The sequence below is a fragment of the Cydia amplana genome, chromosome 13, assembly GCF_948474715.1.
Source record: "Cydia amplana chromosome 13, ilCydAmpl1.1, whole genome shotgun sequence".
Lineage (NCBI taxonomy): Eukaryota > Metazoa > Arthropoda > Insecta > Lepidoptera > Tortricidae > Cydia > Cydia amplana.
In genome coordinates, this window is record NC_086081.1 from 11,729,010 (window position 1) to 11,756,611 (window position 27,602).

At 36.3% G+C, this 27,602-nt stretch overlaps 1 protein-coding gene across 2 annotated transcripts; it reads right to left on the reverse strand.

Moving 5' to 3' along the window:
• Positions 1 to 105: 105 nt before the first annotated feature.
• LOC134653502 (homeobox protein vnd) lies at positions 106 to 27,602 on the reverse strand. Of its 2 annotated transcripts, none has more exons than XM_063508872.1 (3): positions 27,169 to 27,602; positions 3,657 to 3,856; positions 106 to 1,283 (listed from the first exon to the last, which is right to left on the reverse strand). In XM_063508872.1, exons 1-3 carry the CDS (start codon positions 27,300 to 27,302, stop codon positions 715 to 717), a joined length of 903 nt encoding a protein of 300 aa, XP_063364942.1. In that variant the 5' UTR covers positions 27,303 to 27,602; the 3' UTR covers positions 106 to 714. The 2 variants fall into 2 exon arrangements, with proteins under 2 accessions (XP_063364942.1, XP_063364941.1); XM_063508871.1 differs by lacking the exon at positions 27,169 to 27,602 and adding an exon at positions 5,877 to 6,580.

The following is a 27,602-nucleotide window of genomic DNA, read 5'->3' on the forward strand; positions in this document are numbered from 1 at the left end:
CAGTGTGCAACACCGCAACGATGTATGGGACAAATATGGGCACAGGTTTACTTCGCTATGTAATGTAGCTGCCGAGATAAGATATAAGCAATGATGCAGACCGACTGATACGGATCTGTTGGTATTTATTCGCGTAACTGGATACATTTTCTGTTATATACAATATATGTACAACTTACAACTCCTAAACTACATAAAAATGTATGTAGTTACGTAAAATAACAGTAGATTATTTGGAATATAAATAATTATTCACTATACAAGACTATAATAATACTGAACCTTAAAACTAAATATTGCATTCTGATAAAATCTGGTCATTTCTCATAATATTAATCTAATACTTGTCAAAAGCTTTATACATAAATATACACACTTCTAAAGATGGAATGTTCTCAATCACTAGTTATTAAGGCCTACTCCAAACAACTATTCGACGTCTGCCAATAATAATTTTCTTGATACAGAATTTTAGATTACCTACTGCATGAAGACTTCAGAATATCTAAATATATAAATAAGTAGGAACTCCAGATACCTTATATGCCGATTATTAAATAGTAGGTCTTACTTTAATTTAATTTACTATTCGAGTTTAATTGTTAATTTAACAAGTTCCAAACTCCTAATTTTGTTAGAAACTTCGTCGACTAAGTTTGCGTGTTGCAAACGGCGACGTGAGGACTAGTAGACACTGTGGAGCGGTCGAGTGGGTTACCACCAGCAGGGCGCGGGCTGCGGGCCGTGCGCGGACACGGGCGGTTGGTGGTGCAGCGGCTGGTACGGGGGCAGCCCCATGCCCAGCGGCGGCAGCTCCGGTTTGCCCAAGCAAGGCCTTCCGTCCTTCACTAGCACCGGAACGGCGACTCGCCGCGGTGAGCTCAGGCCTCCAACATGCAGCTCGTGCGCTCCTTTTTCTTGCACCGCGCGTTTCGTCTTGTACCTGTGATTCTGGAACCAGATCTTGACCTGCGTAGGGGTCAGGCGGATCAGGCTAGCGAGATGTTCGCGCTCGGGGGCTGATAAGTACCGCTGCTGGCGGAACCGCCTTTCCAGCTCATAGGTCTGCGCTTTAGAGAAGAGTACGCGTCGCTTGCGTTTTTTGTGCACCATGCTGGGGTCGGTGTTGTTGTTGATGGAGTCGTGGTCGTCGTCGTCGGGGTCGACGTCGTGGTCGTCGTCGCGCGGGTCGGGCACGGGCGGCGAGGAGGCCGACGGGCCCACATACGAGAGCTCGGAGGCGCGGGACGTGCTGTCCGGGCTGGCTTGCTGGCCGAGGACGCCTGTAGGCAAAGAACAAACAATTGAAAAATAATTTTATTTGAATAAATCAAAAACTTATTTCGCTCAATGCGGTGCCATTAGGCTACAAAGTATGCGAGTACGATTCATGCTAATTGCCGCAGCGGACAGACTCTATTCCTTTTTTACCAACTTTTTGTATGCACAATTTTTCTCAAAAGTAGGTTTTATTATTTTAGATTTCTTTATTTCATGAATATTCATGATTAGATTTACCTACTGTTTAAAATTGTATCAAATACAAATTGTGCCGCTCTATTTACAAAATAATAATATATAAAAGATTCCCACGAATTAAGTTAAAATCCCTCGCGCCATATTTGCTCTTAACTGGAGTTTATAAATAAATTCATAACAAAACGGAATTATAACACCACTACAGTTGACATACAAATCTCGACTTAATCCTCAGGGTTACGCTCCATTTAACTCCAACTAACTTCGCATACGAACGAGAGGGTAAAATGGGGCAACATTGTAGTTGTCGCCCTCGGTAAACGGTTCACACGCGCTGGGCGTGGCGCGGGCCGTGGGGGGAGCCACTCCCACCCCAAGCAGATGCTACTTTGTATCCTCATGAGGACATCTTGGAATTTAATAATGGTAATGCATGTCTATGTCCTGTTTAGAGGACAGCTGACTGATAATGAACTGATATTTTCTAACTTTCTGTTTGAACTGCTAAGTTTTAGCTTAAGAAAAGGAAATTAAAATAAAATGTTGTCAAAAATTTACTGGCAGGTATGGTGGTAGGTACTAGGTACTACAGTTATCATCTCAGTCCAATAGATTACTGTGTCTTACGCGTGAGTAGATATAAGTTACATACCTACCTAATTTCATGCTCTGTTCACATGTCGCAGCGAAATTCTGTTAAGATAAAAACTATTATCTAATCTTGCCCGAAACTAAAATAGCCATCTCGATATTTTGCAATCTTTACGTCTTTAACCAGTGTTCAACTTAAATGATCGTTTACATACCTAACTAAAAAAATGTAAACACTGTAGCTACAAAAATGTATAGGCAATGGCACCCCCTATTATCTAGGTATGCCTACCTGGGTAACATACATAGTCATAACTATCATTGGGTAGTAATTATATTTTATACCAAACCAGCGCTACTAAACTAGCCAATCAATGGTTACTAAAATGAAGAAAAAAACCCTGTTTAAGAAATATAAGTATGTATTTAATTAGTGAGTAGGTAACTTAACAATTTCACTATATAATCTATAGAGACTACTACAAACAAATGTCAAAGCTCCATGCACGCAGCCGTCGGAAGATCCCCGCCATAGAACAACAGACAATAACGGTACAATAAAATCTATAACTGTCATTGAATAAAGAACAAATAGCGTCCCTAACAGCCGCAAACATTTGTAATTGATCGCCAGCTGCCGTCTATGGCTATTGGTGACAAATTCACCCCGTCCCCTAGCCTAGGGCGTGAACATGCAACCCTTGGCGTGATTCGCATTTAGTGACACGGTATTTTTATTTGAGTTTAATTTAATGTTACTTAATGTTCGCTTCGGAAACAATGGGAAAGTGTTCATGAAGCATCGATCATTTATGACAAAAAATATATAGCATTATCATGAGAGTAACTTAGACTATTATTAATTAATTTGACAAAGAATAATCTCTCAAAAATAAATGCCGCTAACGCTACCGGATCCACACAGCGCAGTTAAAATTTTATCAAAAGAATTTAAAGATACGGAATGTAACCGTTTTCAAAAAATAAAAACTACAAAATAGTTTTTTAAATATTTTTGAACCAACACGGTCCGACAAAGGAAGTTCCGTTAAAATAAACAAGCAATCGGACGCCAAAAGTGTCTGATAGCGATAAAAATAATTAATGACAACAGCAGATTAGTGTGAAGGCACTCCACTGGAGGAGCATTTCAAAAAATAATCTCTGCCTCTCGAAACGCACTACCGAATACTATTTTCGAGTGGGCCATACATGTACAACATTGTCGATAATTCGATTATGTACTCGTGAATGTCAAATTTGAAGATATACCTATTTGATCAAATATTCAGTGTTTTATGTTTAACAAGTAAATACTTCAAATAATTATGTTACACTTGTATCCGAAATTAATCAATACGAAAATTGAGTCAATGTGCTTATTCTTACTGCTAAACTATATTATGCCTGTATAAAAGTATTTACCTATTGATAAAACTGCCGATTACTACATATCTGCTGACATTTTTGCGTTTAACAAATAGTTTTTAAATTTTCAACATCACACACCGCACAAACATCACCTAACACGCTGCTAACATTAAAAGGTATATTATATTTAATTAAGTTAAATAACCAACGCTCACCAGTATTATCATGGTGATCCAATGACAGCCAGGGCTGGTGGTGCCGCAGCAGCTCCGGGGGGTAGTGGTGGGACGGGTAGGGGGGCAGCTCCACCGGACAGGCACCATGCGCCGGCTCCAGCTTGCCCTCGTTCAGCCCCAGGATGTCGGAGATCTGGAACCCAGGCCGCTGGCCCGGCATCTTCATGCTGTCCAGGAGGCTGAGGACAAGGGAAAAACCGATGGTTAGGTTTGGTACAATAAATATTTCTGATTTCTGGTGCCTATTTTGTGAGTGCTGAAGCTCAAGTAAGGGATGCAATTGCTACTTATTTATTTTATACATACTATTTAATATACTAACTACATCAGCATAGATTTTTAGTTTTCCTTTTTTAAGTAGTAGTTGTAGTCTATTGTTTTATTCCGTAGACTAAAATGACATTTCATACTATGAAATGTCATTTTAGTCTACCGAATAAAAAAATAGACTTTAGGTAGTTTTTATTTAGGTTATTTTATTGTTACTTTATGTTCTTTATGTTGTTGTTCAATACAATAAATGGTTTTTACTACATCAGCTACTTAAATTGTCGAGCTGAAAATAAACTAGTGTAGTTCTTTATTAGCTATATAATTAAATGAGAACCTATCACTGACGTAGCTACAAGAAGTTATGTAATAAGTATATAAATAAAATAAGCGGCAACTTTTGTATCCTGCTCTGCGGCTATTGTATCATCTACAAAATTTTGGCTTGTACCTACTTGATATAGGTAGGTACTGAATGAGACTTAACGCTTGCCTGATTTCAACTAAAAATAATGCATAAAGATTTTAAACGCAAAGTCTAAAATGCCCTTTAAAAGATTTAAACGCGCAATGTTACCGTACTCGTAGTTCACTCAGACAGAACGTCTTGCTAATCAAAGAGCAACCCGTAAAAGCCACTTTACACGCTTGTCCTCTCAACAATCTACTTATGAATGAAAGGACTCAAAAACGATGTCCTACTCAAGCTTTACATTCATTGTGAGGGCGTAGATTGAAAGAAAACATGAGTACGACATTCCGACAATCGAAACGTTTTTATAAACCTCTCGAAGGAACGTGACCTTAAGAATGAAACAAGTCCATGGTTATTACAAGCACCGTGCCGACTCAGAGAAAGATGGATTTACCACTTCTTTACGGCTGGTTGTTTGAATAAATAGTCATACAATGGGGCTTTCTAAGAAAATTGTGCGTCAGTTACAATTGATTATTTAATCTGCAATTATAAGTGAGTAGTTACCTATCAAAATATCCTACATAAATACAATATGCAGGTATGCATATATGTATAGGTAAACGAACCAATAATTTTAATAAGGGTTTAATTAAGCTACTATATATGTATTACTTATATACAAATTTCATTAAAATTACAACTATAGAATATTTAGAATCAGAATCTCCACCGCACTGAATACCTAATAATAAGTATGTAATCCTACTATGTAGGTACATAAATATATACGTATATCCTCCGGATTTGCATATAAAACGCATGGTTGGGTTTGTTCATAGGTTTCATTAAATTTGCAGCTGTGATAGACTTTGTGTTTTGTTCATACTCAATTTAAAACTTTTCCACGTATTACAACCAAGCATACTAATTTATCTCACGTATCTATAAACGGCGGTATGTGTCACTCCAAACACGGGAACTTGTGATGTGAATCGTACGTGACCTGATGAATGGGCCCTCGGGAGCATTTAGCAGGTTGTAAACAAGTCCAACCGAGGTGCAAACTGTCGCACGCTTTGAGAGCTTACACATGCTAGAAATATACCTATACCGAACTATTTTCTGATCTTTACGTCTTAGGTAATCAACTAGTTTATGCTGCCTAAAAATATGCACTAATTTTAATTAACTTCTACCATTTGCACAGCTAAACTTATGTTATGCGATAATAATTTGAATTCCATGCAGAAAAGTTTAGGTTGCCATTTTTAACTGCTTGCATTTTAGGTGCTCACAAAGTAAAAAAAAAGCACGGATAAACTTAGCGCTTATAAGGACTCGCCGCTTTTGCTTTTGCTACTTATAAATAAGGTTACTAGACATCTTTTGCTTTCCGTCCGTCTGTTTTCCAAAAGAATGCAGAGCAATATAAACAAGTACTAAAAAGACAACGGGTCGATCACAATAAACACTTGGAAAAACTTCGGCCACAAAGATGAGGTGAGGCTCACCCAGGGAACGCAGAGCGGAAGGCCGCCGGGTAGAGCGCCGGCAGGAAGGCTGGCGCCCACGGCGGCAGCAGGATGGGGCTCCACGCCAGCAGCGACGCCGGCGGCAGCAGCGGCGGCGACCGCTCGCCTTCCTCGCACTTCATCTCCCGACCGGGAGAGCTCGCCTTCGGGATAATGGTGAAGCCTTCACAGAACACTCGCGTGACACGTGCTGCGCCCTTCGACGCCGCGCTCGCACTGAACAACCCTCGAGTGGCCCTCGGGGTGAAGAACACCCCGCGCCGCCCTCGTGCCTCGACAGCCTACTCAGCGTCGAGGGTGCTCTACTGACCCCCGCCAATCGGCGCGCGCGCCCGCCTGGGCGGGGCGAGTCCCGACCAATCGCGGCGAATTACTAAAGCCTTCCCAACAAAAAAAACCTGGAGTATACTTTGTGAAAAGAGCTTTCGACGCAGCGTTATGTTATGTCGCTTTTTGTAATGAGTGCGCGCGTTAAGCCCATTGTTGAGGCCGGTTCGTTATGGACGCCGCTCCAAATGCCCGAATAACGATTTTCATTTAGAGTGTTTTTATTAAGCCCGTGTAAGTCGATGTTTTGGGAGTTTTTTGCGTAACATCACAATTTCGTTGTTAATGATTTGCAGGCTATTGTTGTATCTACTTATACAAAATGTACGCATTCATATTCTAACACGGATATTTACTACCTAAAGCTACGACACATTTGTATTACTATTGATATGATTATACCTACTTAGGTACCTAGGTCAATGATTGTAAAACCATCTTTAAAGCTTCGCATTGTTCAAGATCTTATTCAGAATTGTATCAAATGATAGTAGAAAAGTATTGGCTAGGTACTTGCGCATATTTACATGAGAATAATATGTAAAACTCGCACAGATATTGACACGAAATTAAATTTGGTAACTTGGTACCTATTTAATGACCATCTTTGAAGTTGGCCCCCAACTCTGTGACATAATATTTCTATACTTATACTAGCAAAATGCCTATAATGATTATTTATGAGTATTCTTTTGACTGAAGTCCAAAATAGTTTAGGTACTTTTGTTACTAAGTAAATATTTAAACTTCAATTAAAACATTTTGCTCAACACAATAAACTTTGAAAGCCCGTCATTAGTTTTGGAAACATCTGTCAAAAATCCCACTTCGTAGTAATGGACACTTTACATTTGTGTTCAACTTGAGAAATTGTATAGAAACATTTGGAATCCCGCACATGTGCAAGTACTTAGCGAAAGACAATGGCGGCAGCGCCGATGGCGGTCGCAGCAGGTAGGAATGAGAGAAGTATCACTATTTATCATTTTATGACTTGCACGTGTTCGCATTGTTTTAGGATCTCTTGAACTTTACGGAATTGGAAGGAAATTAAGAATTTTAAGTACCAGGGGCCTTATTCGACATGCCACTTTTGACGTCGCATGTTGAAGTTCATTTGAATCTGAACAATCATGGGTTGTCGAATAGGTAAAGTGTGTCACCTGTCAGTGAATCTCATGTAAACAAATCATTTCATCGCTAGACTTGGTTGTCTATTGGTATGGCCGCCATGTTTGGATTTATGACATTTAAAAGGGGATTCTATGGCATAGAGTAAACTGCATTTCTATTTTCTATAGTTTTTTGATTCCCCTACTCGACGCAAGATGGAGTTAACATTCAAATTTCGATCTTGGCGTTATAAAAATAAACCGCAAGAACATGACATGCAGTTGCGTTGGTGTAGATCTATCATGAAAACGAATATATGACAATTGTCCAGAATTAAAAAAAACTTGACAATAAACATACAGCAATACATATACCACTAAATGTCAAAAAGAAAACAGCTTTAGTATAATTACTAGGTAACAAATTATATTTTAAACCAATCGTCGTGGGTCCTAACCCCGGCTCTTAGCAATGAACTTCTTGTAACTTGTGTGAAAAATATCATTTGATATTACACCAATTACTTTATGGTGAAGTAAAATATCATGAGTCATGAGGAAGACGGAGTAGCCAGTAGCCACAATAAGCTATATTTTTGTCCTCTGGGTTAGATGGCAGTGAAACAGTGAGAGATAGTGAAGAATGCGGCAAAATAAGCATTTATTGTGTTGTTAGTAGTTAGTAGACTAGTTTTTTTTCTAAAAATGAAAATTGACGCAACAGCAAGCTCATAGCCCTCTATGAGCCAGTCTGTTAGGTGCAGGCTTAAGGGCTAATCCCGGGGGAAGCGGAGCGTCGGCGACTAGCTGGTGCATCTGCTTATTAACCTCTTCTCACTTTTACCTCAGGTCCTTTGATTAATAAATTAAGGTAAATTCGTAAGAACTAGTGCCTGTGTCATATTCTAAATTGGACGCTATGCCTAATTAGTTGTTATAAATTAAATAAAATAATTATTTATTTAATTAAATTTATAACAACGCAACGTGGGGTTATTCACGATGAATTTTAATGGCTTATATAAGACAGCGGTCGTATATTGCCTCAGAAATTTGGATTTTCTCAGTTTGAATGAACAGCAAACTGGAGACATTGAGATTAATTTTAAACTTATTATTTTAGGTGTTCGTAAGAAATAAGGTATTGACAGACATTGACGGAAAATCGCGAAAACCCGGTCAGGTGCGTCGGACCACGCAAAACGGAGGAGGATTCCATACTTACTTCTTCTACCATGTATCCATATGCCAAAATAGCAACAAAAAAGCCGAACAAAAATACCGTTTCTTCGCAGCACTAGATTTCAGTCCTTTTTTTAGAAAAGTAATATGTTTAGGTACATAATATATATGTAAGTAATTTTGTTATGTGAAACTTATATGTTGTGTTACGAGACTTACGAGTAGGTAACTTTAAACTTTAACAGCCTAACAGATCCCAATAAGGCCTAGTTTACCCTCTGGGTTGGAAGGTCAGATGGCAGTTGCTTTCGGAAAAACTAGTGCCTACGCCAATCCTTGGGATTAATTGTCAAGCTAACAATAGGTTCTCATGATCCGTGACACAATCGAGATAACGCGAGGAAGAATAACTTTGTCACAAGAATATTTGGCCAAATATAAATCCTTATTTTAATACTCTCGTGTATTTGACCTACCTACTCGTATTTAATCGTATTTTGCCACCTAGTAGCCTCGAATTGGTTGTTATATGTAGCTTTCCATAAATTAAAGGTCCTTATGCTTCAATAAGGACGTTTTCATGGGGTCCCGTTGTTTCCCATAAAGTTTTAAGTCAATGTATTGTTTGTCATATTATCATTACTCATAAAACTGAAACCGTTAACATTTCAAGATTTTAGTTAGGTTATCCTATAGATAGGTTAGGTTAGGTTAGATTTGTTTTATGGCAATCCTGAAAAGTGACGCGTTTCTGAACCAAAGGAATTATGACTAACGAAAATTCGAGCAAACAATACATTATGGCTTAAAACTATTTGGGAAACAATAGAGACTCCGTTTTCACCTGAAGTTGCAATAGAAATTGGAAAGCCACATTTTTTCAAGCTTTTACTTAGTTTCATCTGTCCCGTTGGTTGTCTGTCTGTTCCAATGTGGTTCCAATCAAATCATGCAAATTAAATCCCAACAAAAACATAAATGTGAAATGAGAGCCAAGTTCAATATTAAGAATATGTGTCGTTGTTGACTCGCCGACAAAAGAATTGAGATCTATATGGGTGCCAAGTTCTGTGCTGTGTAGAAAATCCTGAAATTATAAAGGATTTGTCTTGGCTAGTTTTTAACAATAAACCAAGTTTTTGAAAAACTAACAGAAAAAGCCCGACCTACTAGCTGTTGCCCGCGACTTCGTACGCGTGGATTTGTATATTGGTGGTTATATATTCTACATTAGCTTAGAACATTATGCAGCAAGAGATTGCGGTAGGACGGTTAATCATTTCTTAATTATTAATATTATACGACGCATGAGACTTGTCTTTCACAACCTACGAAGTTTCAAGCCCCTAACTGAATAAAATTGTCCTCGATGTAATCCCTCTAAACCCCCTTAGAAGATTTTCATGTCCTCTATTTAATAAAACCTACTACCTAACTACCTATTTACGAAGTTTCAAGTTCCTAGCTTTAAATAAAATTTGCACCCTAAGACGAACTTTAATCCCCTTTTTAACCCCCTTAGGGGTTGAATTTCCAAAAACGTTACAATTACTTTTTTTTGTTATCGGCTGTTATGCCTTTCTAAGAAGTTTCAAAGCATTTGTAATGGATTCAAACTTTCAACCCCTGTTTAACCCTGTTAGGGGATGAATTTTACAAAACGCTGAAATTACTTTTCCTGTATTTTAATAATATCCCCAAATACAAAGATTCAATTCCCGCGTTCGAAAAAATGTTTGATATCCATACAAACTTTCAACCCCTTTTTCACCACTTTAGGGGATGAATATTCAAAAACGCTGAAATTAGTTTTCTTGTATTTTAATACCATATATTTTTACGACGTTTCAAGTTCCTAGCTTAAAATAAAATTTGAACGCCATACAAACTTTCAACCCCTGTTTAACCCTGTTAGGGGATGAATTTTACCAAACGCTGAAATAACTTTTCCTGTCTTCTAATAATATCCCCAAATACAAAGATTTAAGTCCCGCACTCTCATAAATATTTGATATCCGTACAAATTTTTAACCCCATGTTTTACCACCTTGGGGGATGAATTTTTAAGAACGCTGAAATTTGTTTTTTTTGTATCTTAATTTAATACCTATTTGCAAAGTTCCAAGTTCATAGCTTAAAATAAAATTTGCACCCTAAGACGAACTTTCATCCCCTTTTTAACCCCCTTAGGGGTTGAATTTACAAAAACGTTGCAATCACTTTTTTTTGTTATCGGCTATTATGCCTTTCTAAGAAGTTTCAAAGCATTTGTAATGGATTCAAACTTTCAACCCCTGTTTAACCCTGTTAGGGGATGAATTTTACAAAACGGTGAAATTACTTTTCCTGTATTTTAATAATATCCCCAAATACAAAGATTCAAGTCCCGCACTCTCAAAAATATTTGATCTCCGTACAAATTTTCAACCCCTTTTTTACCACCTTGGGGGATGAATTTTTAAAAACGCTGAAATTAGTTTTCTTGTTTTTTAATTTAATACCTTTTTACGAAGTTTCAAGGTCCTAGCTTAAAATAAAATTTGCACCCCAGGACAAAGTTTCATCGCCTTTTTTACCCCCTTAGAGGTTGAATTAACTAAAACGTCGCAATTACTTTTTTTTGTCATCGGCTATTATGCCTTTCTAAGAAGTTTCAAAGCATTTGTAATGGATTCAAACTTTCAACCCCTTTTTAACCCTGTTAGGGGATGAATTTTCAAAAACGCTGAAATTGCTTTTCCTGTCTTATAATAATATCCCCATATACAAAGTTTCAAGTCCAACACTCACAAAAATATTTGATCTCCATACAAACTTTCAACCCCTTTTTCACCACCTTGGGGGATGAATTTTCGAAAACGCAGAAATTAGTTTTCTTATTTTTTAATTTAATACCTTTTTACGAAGTTTCAAGGTCCTAGCTTAAAATAAAATTTGCACCCCAGGACAAAGTTTCATCCCCTTTTTTACCCCCTTAGAGGTTGAATTACCTAAAACGTCGCAATTACTTTTTTTTGTCATCGGCTATTATGCCTTTCTAAGAAGTTTCAAAGCATTTGTAATGGATTGTTAGGGGATGAATTTTCAAAAACGCTGAAATTACTTTTCCCGTTTTATAATAATATCCCCATATACAAAGTTTCAAGTCCAACACTCACAAAAATATTTGATCTCCATATAAACTTTCAACCCCTTTTTCACCACCTTGGGGGATGAATTTTCGAAAACGCAGAAATTAATTTTCTTGTTTTTTAATATAGTACATTTTTACAAAGTTTCAATTTCCTAGCTCAAAATAAAACTTGAACCCCATACAAACTTTCATCCCCTTTTTAACCCCCTTAGGGGTTGAATTTCTCAAAATCGCTCCTTAGCTCTTATACGTTTTATAAATGCAACCTAGTGTCCAAATTTCAACTTTCTAGCATTTGTAGTTTCGGCTCTACGTTGATGAGTCAGTCAGTCAGTCAGTCAGTCAATCAGTCAGGACACGTGCATTTATATATATAGATAGATATGCCTATACTTAAAAACTAGCCAAGACAAATCCTTTATAATTTCAGGATTTTCTATTATTTTATAATTATTTTGAACAAGCTAAGGGACTTGAATACATGTGCCAAATTTCATGTGTGTAGGTTAAGTAGGTTTCAAGTTGTGAAGGGGTCAAAAGTAGCTCGAAATGGTTCGTGTAATATTACACACGGTTGCTGCGTCGCCAGTTCCTTTTTCTTTGAACTTGGCTGGACACGCTACCGCGTGTCTAGATTTGACCCACTTCTCGGGTGTTCAATGAAGCTGAAAATTTACATAAGTACATAATATGTAATATGGGTGACAATACAATATTTTTATGGTTACCATCGATGATGATACAGACAGTGGTCTTTTAAGTCTTTTTAACTTTGTGATAAAACAACGCAACTTAATTATATTTGAAAATATTTAAAGAAAAATACAGTCAGAAATTCGAAATTTTGTTATCTAACCTCTCTATCACTCTTGCATATTCGAGCGATAAAGAGGCAAATAGCTGAGTTTCGATTTTCGCACTTCCCGATAGGCCCCTTTGTAAACATTGATGTGTCTATGTCAAATTATTAATTGTCTGTGAAAACTTGTTAAAAAAAAGTTTAAAGCAAAGGCGTAGGCAAAGAGTAGTATAATATGTATATATATATCTGGTCAACCAAATCTTGTCAGTAAAAAAAGGCACGAAATTCAAATCTTCCATGGGACGATATCCCTTCGCGCCTACATTTTTCAAAATTGCCGCCTTTTTCTACTGTCAAGATCTGGTTGACCAAGTATACCTATATAGCGCTGGCGGTACACCGAGAAATTCAGTAAAATGCTGCAAATGATGTTAAAGGTATGAAAATCGGTACGATTGATCTTTAGAACATTTGAAACAAACCCGAAGCACCAACAAATAAAAAAAAAACGAGAGGAGTTATGACGTCATCTTTTTTTTGTAAAGAATAAAAAAATATTGTTTAAAAACCTATCGTGTTTGGTATTAAACGAAAGGGCTTTCTGAGCCGATTCCAAACATATATCACATCATTACATTTCAGTAAATTTTTTTTTAATTATAATATAAATAATTTTCAAAACATACCAATTAAGTTTGGGTTTCTCCAGATACAATACGGTAAAAAATTTTTTTGTAAAATATACCTCTAATCTTATACCTAATATCCTCATATCTAACCCTAATAAAGCAATTTTGAAATTATATACATTTAGGTTTTTTTTAATTTTTCAATTTTACATAGTCTATGAATCTCTCAATTAAATATTTAAAAAGAAAGCATAAAATTAATATATAACGGTTTTTTTCAGAAAGTCGCTTATATCTGGGAATCTATAAGTCGTAGTAAAAATTGTCTATGTAATAATTAAGAAAGAATTAACCGAAAAAACTCACCTTTAACGTCCCCCCTTTCCCGAGTTCTCCACCCTCCACTCATCTGAACTTTTTCTTACTTAAAGCTTAGATATTACCAAAGGAACATGTAATAGTATTTTTCTCAAAAATGGACGGCAAAGTCGACGTTGCCGGTTAAAAAATAGGTCGCGAAGTGCGTAGTTTATGGTCATTCAAAAAATTAAAAAGTTAAAAACATTGCAGTCTCGATTTCGGGACTGCAATGTCGCATACAAATTCCATTATTTAACGAGTTCCAAACTTTTTAAAACTTCAAATGGCCATATCAAATGAAGGCATAGGTCCCTTAAACAGCCAAACAGATGATCAGTACTTATTATTATAAAGCCTATAACAGACTATCGCACCGCACCGCGACCTTGGAGCGTCGCACCCATAAGTGAGAGCGAGAAAGAGATATCTGTTTCTGTTACAGGCTTAATGTTGGTACCGCGACTATTTAGGTGTCTCAAATAGTTTGGCGTATTTTCAGCAGAAAAATACACTTCTTTTTTTTTTAAAGGCGGCAAGCTAATTTTTTTAATGGTTGTACTTTTTTCTGTGAAAATTAATGGAAAATTAGAACGTTGCTTCTGTAAGTTCTGTAAAATATTTCTATTTCTTGCACCATTTTTGAGAAAAGCACTATATATGACTCGGCTGGAAGGCTACTTGCTGGCTTCGGATTCAATTAAACGGACTCCCAAGGTCGTCCGTTTAAAACGAATCCTCAGCCTGCAAGTAGCTACTTCCGAACCTCGACAATAATGTACTATTATGCAACTGTTGTTTAAGAGAGGTCAAAAAAGGCGAGTGGCGTGAGTAACAATAACAACAAACAACAACCGACTCAGTTAAACAACGTTGCATACAATACTTTTTCTACGACCAAGCACTTTGAAATGCAATGAAATAATAATAAAAATGGATGATGATGATTGTTTCATGTCCTAATGTGATAGGTTGTTCAGTGCGTGGGATTCTTAAGGGGAACAAAAATTTTATTATTTTGCGCTACGACGCACGGTTTAGGAGATACAGCCCTATAAATATTTTTCTTCCTCTTTTTCTTTTTTTTTCTTTTTTTGTGTTTTTTAAATCTTACTTAGGAATTCCTTAAAAGGGAACGAAAATTTGATTATTTTTGCGCTACGACGCACGGTTTAGGAGATACAGCATTATAAAGTTTTTTTTTGTTTTTTTTTTATCTCTTTTTTGTTTTTTTTTTTTATATTAATTAGGGTTTCTTACAGAGGAATGAACATTTTAATATTATTGCGCTACGAGGGGCGTTCAAAATATTCTCGGTATTGATATCTTACGACCTCTTCTAAAATTTCTTTCGTTACTGGCCGCTAAGGTTTATTCATTGACATTAAAAAAAAGTATAATTCGAACCGAGATAGTCTTTTGTTTTTCTGCAATTGCTGAACAAACATGAACATCATGTGCGAATTGACAATGTTAACTAAATTAGAACATCGATGCGTGATAAAATTCTTGACAAAACAGGGTAAAAATCAAAAAACCATAAAAGAGGAAATGGATTGTGTTTACCGTGAGTCTGCTCCTTCTTTATCTACCATTCAAAAGTGGTCAAGCGAGTTTAAACGCGGAAGGGAGAGTATTGAAGATGACCCTAGACCTGGCCGGCCTGTAGTAGCTACTTCACAAGAAAATATTGATAAAGTGGAAAAACTTATATTGGAAGATGGTCGAGTGAAGGTAAAATCTATAGCACAAGTAACCAATCTCTCTATTGGTACCGTACATGATATTATACATGACCATCTTAATATGTCAAAAGTAAGTGCAAGATGGGTTCCGCGAATGCTGACTCGGCTTCAAAAAGACATGCGTGTAGCTTGTTGTTCCGATTTTATTGACCTGTGCGGTGAAAATCCTGATGAGGTGCTGCAAAGAATAGTTACTGGAGATGAAACCTGGGTTCATCATTATGACCCAGAGAGTAAACAAGAGTCCATGCAGTGGCACATTAAGGGTTCAGCTCATCCCAAGAAGTTCAAGGTCATCCCTTCAGCTGGCAAGGTCATGGCCACGATATTTTGGGATTGTGAAGGAGTATTACTAATCGATTATAAAGAAAAAGGTGTAAATATCACAGGACAGTACTACGCTAACATTCTATGTCAATTAAAGGATGTAATTAAAGAAAAGAGGCGAGGAAAGTTAACCAAAGGTATTCTGCTTCTGCATGACAACGCCCCCGTCCATACTGCTCATATTGCCAAGGCAGCTATTGTTGAATGTGGGTTTAAAACTGTTACTCACCCACCGTATAGTCCGGACTTAGCCCCCAGCGACTTCTTTTTGCTCCCCAATCTTAAAAAGGATCTGCGTGGAAATAAATTTTCTGACGATGAAGCATTGAAGGCGGCAGTGGAGGAGCATTTTTACACGAAAGATAAAAAATATTTTTACGAGGGAATAAAAAAAATAATTGATCGATCTTTTAAGTGTATAAACATAGGGGGGGAGTATATTGAAAAATAAAAATATCAAACTTTTCGTACTTGTTTGTTTTCATTCTCATACCGAGAATATTTTGAATACCCCTCGTACGACGCACGGTTTAGGAGATACAACCCTATAAAAAAAATCTTTTTTTTTTGTTTTTCGTGTTTTCTAAATATTACTTAAGAGTTTCAAAGGGGAACGAAAATTTGATTATTTTTGTGCTACGACGCACGGTTTAGGAGATACAGCCCTATAAAGATGAAAATAATCGTACCATTAACCAAAACATGTCTATGGTTTACTCATCTGTCAGAAATGACAATTAAAATTAGGTTGGAAACAATGTATTCCATACAATATTTTTTAAGTGGTGATTACACGAAGTATCGTAAAAGTGCCAAAAAGATACTGCGTGTATGCACAAATATTTTTTTGGGGAATAGATTAAAGACTTGTCTTGATAACTATAAGTTAGGGGTTTAAAGGTGTGTGCACGACCCTTTAAATGACAAATAAAAGTACGGGAGTAGAAAAACCAAGTTTCAATACTCTTATTTTACCCGAATGACATTATTACTCGTATTGAGTAATTCGGCAAGGCTATTATTACACTTTGTAAAATTGAAAAATTAAAAAAAAAACCTAAATGTAAATATTTTCAAAGTTGCTTTATTAGGGTTAGATATGAGGATATTAGGGATAATTTGAGGTATATTTTACAAAAAAAAAATTATGATATTGTATCTGGAGAAGCCCAAACTTGGTATGTTTTGAAAACTATTTTTATTATAATTTAAACAAAATGACTGAAATGTAACTATGTGATAGCATTGGCTCAGAAAGCCCTTTCGTTTAATACCATACACGATAGGTTTCTAAACATTTTTTTTTTATTTCATACAAAAAAACATGACGTCATAACTCCTCTCTTTTTTTTTATTTGTTGGTGCTTCGGGTCAAATTGTTTCAAATGTCCTAAAGATCAATCGTACCGATTTTCAGACCTTTAACACCATTTGCAGCATTATACTGATTTTCGCGGTGTACCGCCAGCGCTAGAAGTGGGCAGCAAAGAGTAGTATAATATATAGGACAGTCGGCAGTCAACGTTTGTTCCTAATAAATATAACATTGATGAATCAAGGCGGTTTGTTTAAAGAGGGCCTGCCGCGAAACCAATTTCGTTATCTGCCACCATTAAATTTCGCTCGTATATGCAAGAGTGATAGAGAGGCAGATAACGACATTTCCCCCATCCCCCTTTGGATGGTTCTTGTTTGAGTTATAATGTCACTGTATTGAGGACTCAACCTTTCCATTTTTAAAGTGTTTTTATATAGACATGACACTGGCTACTGTAGTAAATGCCAAAAAAGAAAAAAAAACGCTGTTATAGTAACGAAAATAATAAACACGTCAATCGGAATAAACAACGTAATATCCAAGAAAAAATGGCAAAATAGTATATGATAAATATGTAAAACATCATTAATTATCGAATTAAGATTACATACAACTTTGTGTAAAAAAAATTGAGGCAATTATACAGCCCGATTATACGGGTTACATCTTGAAAAAGATGATTATCTTGGAAAGAAGAGTAAATATACATAGGTGAACATAATGGTGAACAAAGGTATAGTAAAATAGGTAGGGACATAATTCAGGGTTTGCTTGTCTGGTCCACGAATGCTGTACCTATCACGACCACGGCACGGCCGTCTCCTGCTAACTTTTCGCTATAATAGTAAAATCATAGGTCTAATACCTATGATTTTAATATTATAGCGAACAATATTTCATGTTCATGATCTCGAATTTAAGACTTTAGCTTAGATTTATGGCGTGCGGCCTAGCGCGCGTTGCCTCTATGAGGAGCTGTCAAAGCGTTTTATATCTGTATGCTTTTGATGATGCGGATCAGCATTGTTATCCAGCGGGGCAAGCGGCCAGCCTGCAGAAGGGCACCCTACCGCACTTGGTAGGTCACTACACTCACTACCAGGATTTAGGGCTAATAATTTATTTATAAGTTTTTAATACCTTTAAACGAGCAATTCTTGTATATTTATTTATTTATTTATATGTACCTATATATATTTCGGGGATCTCGGGAACGGCTCTAAACGGATTTAGATGAAATTTGCTATATGGAGGTTTACGGGGGCGCAAAATCGATCTTGCTAGGTTTTATCTATGTTTTTATCTATGTGCCGGACAGGTACGTGGGGCGCAGGCGGCGGCCGCGACTGCTGGCCGAGTCGCGCGGGCGCACCAACCTGCTAGGTCTGGCGCCACTGACGCGCGCTATTCGGACCCTCAATATAATAGCGGAAAATATTGACATATTCTCATGCTCTTTGACTGAATTCACAATATCAACATTAAATATATTATGTTATAGACGTAATGGCTTACTTTAGATATGTATGGTTAATAGTTACACTATTGTCTTAGGTTTACCTGTAAAGATAGTTGTAAGTGTGGAAAAAAATAAATAAAATAAAAATCTCTGGGAAAACGCGCATTTTTGGGTTATTATATGTTTCCCGAGCAAAACTCGGTCTCCCAGACATTAAGTTTTTAATTTAAGTGTTTTTATCATGTTTCATATTTAAACTTACAGATGTGAATCGCCAGCAGAGTTTTTGGAGAGGTGTGGTTTTCTTATTTCCTGTTACCAACCTTAAACACCATACCTACTTAAATATCAGAAAATAATAAAGTGAAGAAAATTAAATAAAGTTGAATGCTTAAAAACTTTAATGTTTTATTAAAATTAAACGAAAAAAGAAGTGTAAACTGAAATAGATCTATTTTTTTTATTTGTAGTTGAATAACATATATGTATTTAGTCTCCTTTAATTAAAAATCATCTCTGAGTAGATACATATTAAACAATAGGTACTTTTAGGTCTTGGTAGTAATGTTAGGTCTTATGACCTACTGTATTTGACTATATTACTTACCAAGACCGGAGCCTGACCTGTCAGTCACCAACTATTTTGATGCTCTTTGTAGGTAGCATCAAAATAGTTGGTGACTGACAAAGTTACCAAGTTACTAAGGTAGTAGGTATATAGTAGGTAGCAGTAGCGCAATATTTAGTCAAAATATTTTGACTAATTTAGATTATTTTTATGCCAAAAAAGTAATACAAGCTATTCATGTTCCACTCATCATCATGTTCGGACTTTTCTGAATATGTGGTTTACGAAATGTGTTAAGGTACAACTTGTGGTTTATTAACGTGGTTTAGAAATAGGCAGCTTGAGTTGGGAGAGGTGATGAGTAAATTGTTTCATTTTTTTACAATTTTGAGCGTTTATAGGAGAATGTGTGGAGCAAGCATTATTTGACGTGTAGGTGTGGGTTCAACAAAAAGATCGCTTGTCAATAAGGCATTCTTGCTGTTAAAATTCAATTATTAATAGCCTTTATCGACCATCAGCAATGTAGTCCCTTTTTGATTGATGGAAATTGTCACGTAAGTTCCACTACTCGCCGCCGCATCGCCTACAGCGCATTCGTTGGTCTATCGCTCACAAGATGTCATTAATTCATGTAAACTTACGTACTGAAAAAAAAAAGTTTTACTCTTTGCTATAAATTACCCTTTCGCACGTCAAAAACTCCAAGATGGTGCCGAAGGTCATAGAGAACCAAGTCTACCTTTGGAATCATTACTTGTCAAAATTTGACATTAGCAATCCACAGTTAGGTGACAACCAAACCAAACCATTATAAACCTTAAAGTAATAATAAAACAAAGTTGTTTTTTGTTAAATTATTGTTTGTACCAAATGAACTTCAGCACTTGATGAACTTCAAATGAACTTCAGCAGTTGAATTTCAAATGACGCGAAATCTGACAGTTGCACATGTCGAATAGGGGCCCAGGTTAATTCCACTACATGAAAACTTTTTTTTGGGTAGGTATAAAAATGTTACCACAATCCGATGGCAAATTATAAAAGACACACCTACTTAGAAGTATGACTATCTTACTCTATCCAGGCAAGTTCTGATTCTAATACTTGCTCACTAATTTCTATTGTTGATTTATGGTACTAAGCATTATAACATCGATACTGACTTCATAGGTCTATTTTACAAATCAGTGAAAAATGATGATCTGGAATAAAAAAAGAGCTTAATTGCAACAAAATTACTTTAATTATTAAATACAATATAAAATACAAAATGAAATAATTTAAGACCTAAGTGTACACCTAAGTAATAGGTAAGTTATGAAATTAACCCTATTAACAATTTATTGTACATATTATAGGTTTGTTAGTTCATCTTCCACGTTGTCCCGGCATTTTGCTACGACACATTTGGGGAGCCTGAGGTTCGCTCGGCAACCTAATACTATAGTTACAATAGATAGCCAAATAGATAGATATTGTATGTCCATAGACAATGTAATATCAAAACTGATGAGCAACGAAGTTTAAACCCATAAAGCGCACTAAACTTAGTAAAGTAAAGGGGCTAAACAAAGGGCAATTATTTATATTGGGAACGATCGTAAGTGGCGTGCGCCCACGGCTTTAATTGACTTATTGTGAATGAGTTTTTAAAATATCTATCGCGGCCATCGTTGCGTGCTCATCGCTTTTATTTACAGTATACGCATAAAAAAACTATAAAACATAGATACCAAAAAAACGGAGTTTACTTAAAATTTCGGACAACCTTTAATTATAGCTTACAGTTTTTTTTACCATTTCAATGTAATACTATGAAATTATAATTATTACGAATTGCTACAATCTATCAATACTCTACTACATACCTACCTATATATCTACTCTACCCTTACATACTGCTTACATATGCTCTACGTAGGAATATTCATCACATTTTAAGTTACCTTTTACTAAGGTACTCCGTCTATTTAGGCATTGAATATAGGTAATTTGTTTGCCGCCGAAAGGAGTTATGTTAGATGATTTCACCCGATGGGTCATAAAAGATAGTAAACCGTTAGTCATCGTTGTTCGATTTATCGGCATAAATATAAGTACATACATAGGTGCAATATTATATAAAAATCTACAATAAAAAAAAAAATTATCCCCTTTCCCCGCTATCGTTAGAAATGATTGTCAAATGAATAGCGGTCACAAATGTGTAAGTACGCTATTCATTTTGCATCAAACGCAGATAAAAAAGTGCACTCGTTAATCGCCAATTTTAAACACTGGCGAGAATGTGGAGCTGCCGCCTAAAATTAAGTATAAGACTTAAGCTTGATCATTTTTCTCATTTGTGTACATACGTGACACAACGTCAGGAATCTCTACTCGAATCATTTTCAAAAAATAACACATCGAGATGCCCGTTGTTCTAATCTGATTTAGCAGGTGTCAAGGATTCCGCGGATTCAAAAGATAACTCCGAAATCCAGGTACTTAATGAATTGCACAGCTGCACCCGCTTTGAGGCGCCTATACCCTAAGTGCCATAAAACTATTGTTTTTCTTAATCCCTTCTATGCCTTCGCATTGTCTTAATCTCGATGTTGCACGTGCAGACTTGAGCCGTTGTCTTACTTTATTGTTTACCGAAATGGGGTTTCTGAATTGTTCTAGATAAATCAATTGTGAACGGTGAACGATACAGTGATTTTAATAAAAAAGTACAATCCTTGTCACAAACTAGCGGAGATACTTTAATTTTATATTTAATTTTAGATCTACTTACCTAGATACCTACCTACCTTGGTAGACCTACAAATCGTATACTTTTATAGATTATATTTACTTTTAAAGAAACAGTATATATTAAACGCGTTTAATGTGAGCTGCGCATATACTGTGAGGTAAGCTGAGGGCCAGATTTGAGGGATGGCAGGCAACGACGGGCAGGTGCGCGCGCCCTCCGCTGCGCCTCACTAGGCATATGCTGGCATTGTTGGTACTCCCGCTATCCGATTATTCCGATTATGCGCACTTTACGATGGATCTTAACTAGAGATGCCACGAATATTCGGCAACTATTCGGTATTCGGCCACTTTGCCGAATATTCGGTATTCGGCCGAATGTTGCTTACTATTCGGCCGAATACCGAATATTTGTTGCACCTACCGAAAAAGCAATTTTACACATAAAAATTACCAAAAACTAGGTATATTTAATATTTAAAATGTATTCTTGGAAAGTACCTAGTCAAATACGAAGGCACGTTTTAGAGCATTTGTTGATTCCAAATTATTTAATTTTTATTATGGGTCTGATTTGATTGACTCTAACTACATTAATTTGATTCTGATGTTCAACATAAAATATATATCTTAGCAAACGTTGTGCTTTGTTGACGAACATCAGTTTTCATAATAATTGTGACTAAAAATGTTCGCACGTCATGCCGAATATTCGGTATTCGGCCGAAAGGGGGGCCAATATTCGGTATTCGGCCAAATTCACTATTCGGGGCATCTCTAATCTTAACTAGTGTGGAAGCATCAGTTTAAAATATCGAATCGAGCTGAAATCAATTCGGTAATTGCCTGATTCCATAGGAAATAATTCTAAAAAAGTTTGTACCTACAAATATAAGTTGTCAATTAAATAAGCTACTAACCGGAGTATTCATAAATAACTAACAAAGGAAATATATGTGTATAATTTTTTTATAGAAATGCTAAAAAAGGTCCTTTATCTATTGGAATAACACAGATTTTTTTTTATGTAGAGTCTTAATCTTAGGAACCGAAAATTGGGGCAATATTTTTTCAAATATTAAAAAATGTACAACAGTCAGTACAAGAAAATATACTGTTCAGTTATGGGGCACTAATAGTAGTAGTACCTACTGAGACACTGTTAACATTAATCATAACTCCCAATTACGATATTTTGTAATCAAAATTGTTAATGGATTACCAAAGCACACCTGTCCAACCGGGATTAGAACTCCGAACCCCTCAACAGACACACAATGTTCAACCAAATGAGCCAGCTGAAGCCCGGAGGAAGGGAGAGTCAGGTATGAGGGCCAAGCCTCTTTAACATAAGTATAAATTTTTGTTTAAGTACAATAATATTGTGTAGGTATTATTATAATAATGTTAAGAGTATAGGTAGGTGCAATTTGGTTAAGTGTGATGCACATTTTTAAAACCCGAGTGTCGAGATTAATATGTTTAAGAGTGTCTTACTTTTAGTTCTCAATAAAAACTTGATAAAATACACCAATTAATTCTCTACAGTAGTCACACTAGTACAGTAGTACTTGTAGTATTAGAATAGAATAGAATAGAAAATCATTTATTCGATAAAGCACACATACACAGGACAAAAAGATAAAAAACAAAGAAAAAGACAAGGATAACAATAACAATGCTAAGACAGCAGAGAGAAATTATATACAAACAGACAGAAAAATAAATTACACTTGAGTCCAGCAATGTGTGCAGTAAGGAAAAGGCTTTGACTCAGCATATTGTCACATGCATTAGGCAGGTACATATAACACTTACTCTACGTCATTTTAAGAGTGAATCAATGTTTATGACCTTTCAATATAAAACAGCACCCAATTTTGCTGGTACAAATAAAACAAGGGCTTTTATTGCCGTTTAATTTATATCGAGCAAACGTGTCATTATGCGCCAAATTTAAAAAGACGATCATTTCGTATTTGCAATGGCTAATGATAAAATAATGGGGGCTGATAGCGGGCACGATAGGAAAGTAATTTGTGTAAAAGTTGAATATATACCCGCGCCATTCGTACCACGCGCCGCCAATCGCCAGAAAAACTACCCTAAGATGCTATGACCAAACTAACTTGAAGCCATTCTGTGCCTGTAGCGTACCACGGCTAAACTATGCATAATATGCCTAATTTGAAAACAACTTTGTATCAAGGAACCTAATGGCTTCGTGCTCAGAATAGGCGTTCGAATAGCTTAGCAGTCGGAACCGCACGTTGTCCTTTCGTCTTCCTGACCCAGATTAGATAGGAAAAACAAACAACAATCGTACACACGTCATCGACCCGACACCTACGGTACTTAAGATGAATTTATGGCCAGCGGAGTCATGGATTCCCTTTAATTTTGTGACTTTGCGATCTCGTTGGAAATTTCGTTATGGCAATCTGGTTAGGCGCACGGGTCTAAATGGGTGGTGGCACGCTAGCTCGCGAAGAGGGTTTCAGAACCAATTAAGGGCTAGGGCGCCTGGGAGAGGGCACAGCTGGTGGATTACGAGCTCGATGGTGCTCACTGCGCCGCTTCACCGCCACGAGTGCGGACACGCAACCGCCGCAGCCGAATACCTGTTCACACGCGACACCATGACGAACACTATCAAGTATGGATTATATTTCTTTAATTTTTGTAATCGGAAACATAAAATTGCTTGTTTTAATCAGTTTGTTTGTCCCAATGCCGCGTTAGCATCATTTAGGTACCTACGCAAAAAGCTCCGGTGTGGTTGATCCTTTTGGAGTCAAAGCGGATTTTGTATTCCTCTTGTCACCTCACCTCAACAGACTCTTCTGATAGCTCAATGTTCTAAGTAATGAGAATAATTAACTGTTTTAAGTAGTGTATTTCAATATACCTACTTAATTTGTCTGCTTGTCGGACGGAATAATTATACTGATAGAGGTAACGGAAAGCTTTTCGATGAAAATCATCGTATCTACAACGTCGTAGAGATTGCTTAGTAGCGCTATTGCGTTAATCTAATTGCTGTTTTAGCTTTAAAAAAATTGTAGGTACTTACCTTAGTAGAACTACGTTCTCATTAGTCATTGCTAACAAAATTTTTTTTGTACGTATGTCTTAGTTAATATATCTCGACTAGGGATTGCAGAACCGGTACTGTTTAAAAGAACCGGGATTTTCGGTACCGGGCGAAAATGGAACCGGGATTTCCCGGTATTTTCGGTACTTTCGGGACTGCCTTCAAAAATCAGTTTTCTTATCAATTTTCAGTAAAAAAAGCATAAAACGACCACGAATCTTTCTTCAAACAATAAAAAAGTAGCACAGTGAAGGTACACACTTCTTTTGTACCATAATATGTGTCTTTAAGAGTTGAAGTCACACAATCATTAATATATTTTTTTTCCTAAACTACATGATATTTTTACTATCTTTGTTGATTGGCAAAAACTGAATTGTGGCTCAGTAATATCATTATTTTTTTTAATATGTAAGACGTTTTGTGAAAAAGGATTTTAAAAAATGATAATTTTCGCATGGGTTCAAAATGGGCTGTGGACCTTCGAACATATAATAACAGAACTATCAATACGACAAATCAAGAAATTATTCAGCCAGAATTATTAATTCATTAAAAATATAATTATCACATGTGAGTTTCTTATACCGTGTTTGAATTTGAATTAAAAGTAGTATTTTATTAATTACAAAATTGTCTCTATTTTTGCTTCTAGTTAGTATACAAATATAAAATAACTAATTGTTCGTATAAAATTATTTATCGTACAAACATTTATGCCCGTAAAGTATCAAATTACGCAATTTTATATTGTCGGCATTGTCATTATTGTCAAACCCATTGACTTTTTTTTTAATTTATTTTAATGTAGTGGTCAGCCGTAAAAGTATTACCATCAGCCTTAGATTGATAAAATATACATATTTATTTTCTTTATAAAACATGATATTTCATGCTATGTAACAGAAAGCAGTCAAATATTGTGCCGGAAATTTTAGTCCCGAAAATCCCGGGAGTACCGGGATTTAAATTTTGAAATCCCGGTTCTTTGCTTGGCTCTAAATCCCGGGAATTCCCGGTACTTTCGGTACCGGTATTTCCCGGAAGCAAACCCTAATCTCGACGGGTGCTCTGCTCAAAGCTTAAATTTTACCTACCTACAAGTTTCCATTATATTAATTATAATTATTTATTTTTACTGTCAGCATCAACGGAAGCGGATAAACAACGATGAATTCTTTTTTTCTTTTCCAGATAGAGGTATATCTCTACAGTTAGCGTTCTAACTAATTGTTCTGTCTTTTTGTTATAAAAGTATCACAAAAAGGACTATAAATAGATACGTAGATCCCTCAAAGGGATAAGTTCACCTTTGTACTAATGACAAATGTTAAGTATTTTTCCAGTTTTGTTTTTTGTACCATTAAGTGCTTTACTACTACTACATAGGTAGGTAGGTACTTTTGACATTACTTCTTAGTCGTTAGGTACTTTTGATGCTGACGTACCTACTACTGGTAAAGTTCAGAAAAATATGTAGGTACATAAGTAGTCGCCGACATTCACATGTAGACGGCAAGCATTTCAATAAAAGAGGAAAGGATCATTGAAATAGAAGTTTGTTATAAAGCCGTGCAGCGCGGGTGCACTTGGCGGCGGCGTTCCTACATTGTTAAGTTCGCGTGCATAAACCCCTAATTTTGCTACTTCTATTTTGTAAATAACCCTACTTTATGGGCACTGCACGAAGTGAACATCAATAAAATTTAGCATTAAGCAAGTTTTTTGAAATTAACAAATGGAAATTTAATACTGTCTACCTCTACATATATTTCTATAGACTATCACGAGTATAAAACGTTCTTAAAAGTCGGATTTATGAGACCAAAGGAATTTATAACTTGTTATTATAGTAGAAACACTAGTATTTACGGTTTTTCTCTCTTTCAAAAATCCCTTATTTATTTTACCCTTCGTGCTACTGTATAAACTATAAGGTAAGTACCTACTCTGCTTGCCATGACTCATATTTGGTTATAAAATAATAATAATAATATAAAGTAATTACATACTATATCCTACTAGACTTTCTTATTTGTCTAATAAAACGAGGTTGTTTTCATTTCATAGGTTTAACTTTTCGACTGATTTATAATCATCTCTTGGGTGATCGAGTTTTTATCTCTTACAGATCTTATACTTACATCTCTAAGCACAATTTGATAAACTCGAAATAGATAACATAGGTACACTAATAAAAAAATTTGACCAAGTCCATCGGTGGCCGAGCCAGGAATCGTACCCGCGTCTTCAGCTTACACACTCGATAAACTCGTTTTTTTTGTTAGACCTTTACACCCCAAAAACGTAGAATTGTGTAATCCTTGTTTTTGTAAATATGTAGTATTTTTGTGTAATTCGAAATTGGGAGACTTTACATCATGCACTTAGTCATAAAGCAATAGGTCTACATTTTCAAGTCAAGTCTCACCAGTCTCCCCAACTATTAGTTAATAAGTACCTATGCTTTACTTACGCATAAGAGTTGTACCGATAGTCCTCCTCCTGCGCCTGCCGCATCTGGTAGTTAGGGTCATAGTACTCCGGCGCCCAGCTGCTGTCATAATTGTAGTATTCCCCGTAGCCCATGTCCTCACCCATCATTCTCATTACGCACCGCACTCCAAACTTACACCTTTACTTCTTAACTTTAACTATGACTATTTTAATTACGAATTTAGTAAAATGGTGGCAAGTCTGCCGCGCGCCTAAGCGGGACTGCAGGGGATCGGATCGACTGATCGCCTGTGCCCTTATCAATAATATTGTATCGTTATCATATCTAGCAGCTTTCCCCGATACGTTTTATAAACGACGCGACGAGCAGCCAATATTGCACAGATAGCTTTATCGGTTCAGAATTTCAGATGTGCCACGGCGTGATGTTAGGAAATCCAGGAATGACAGGTG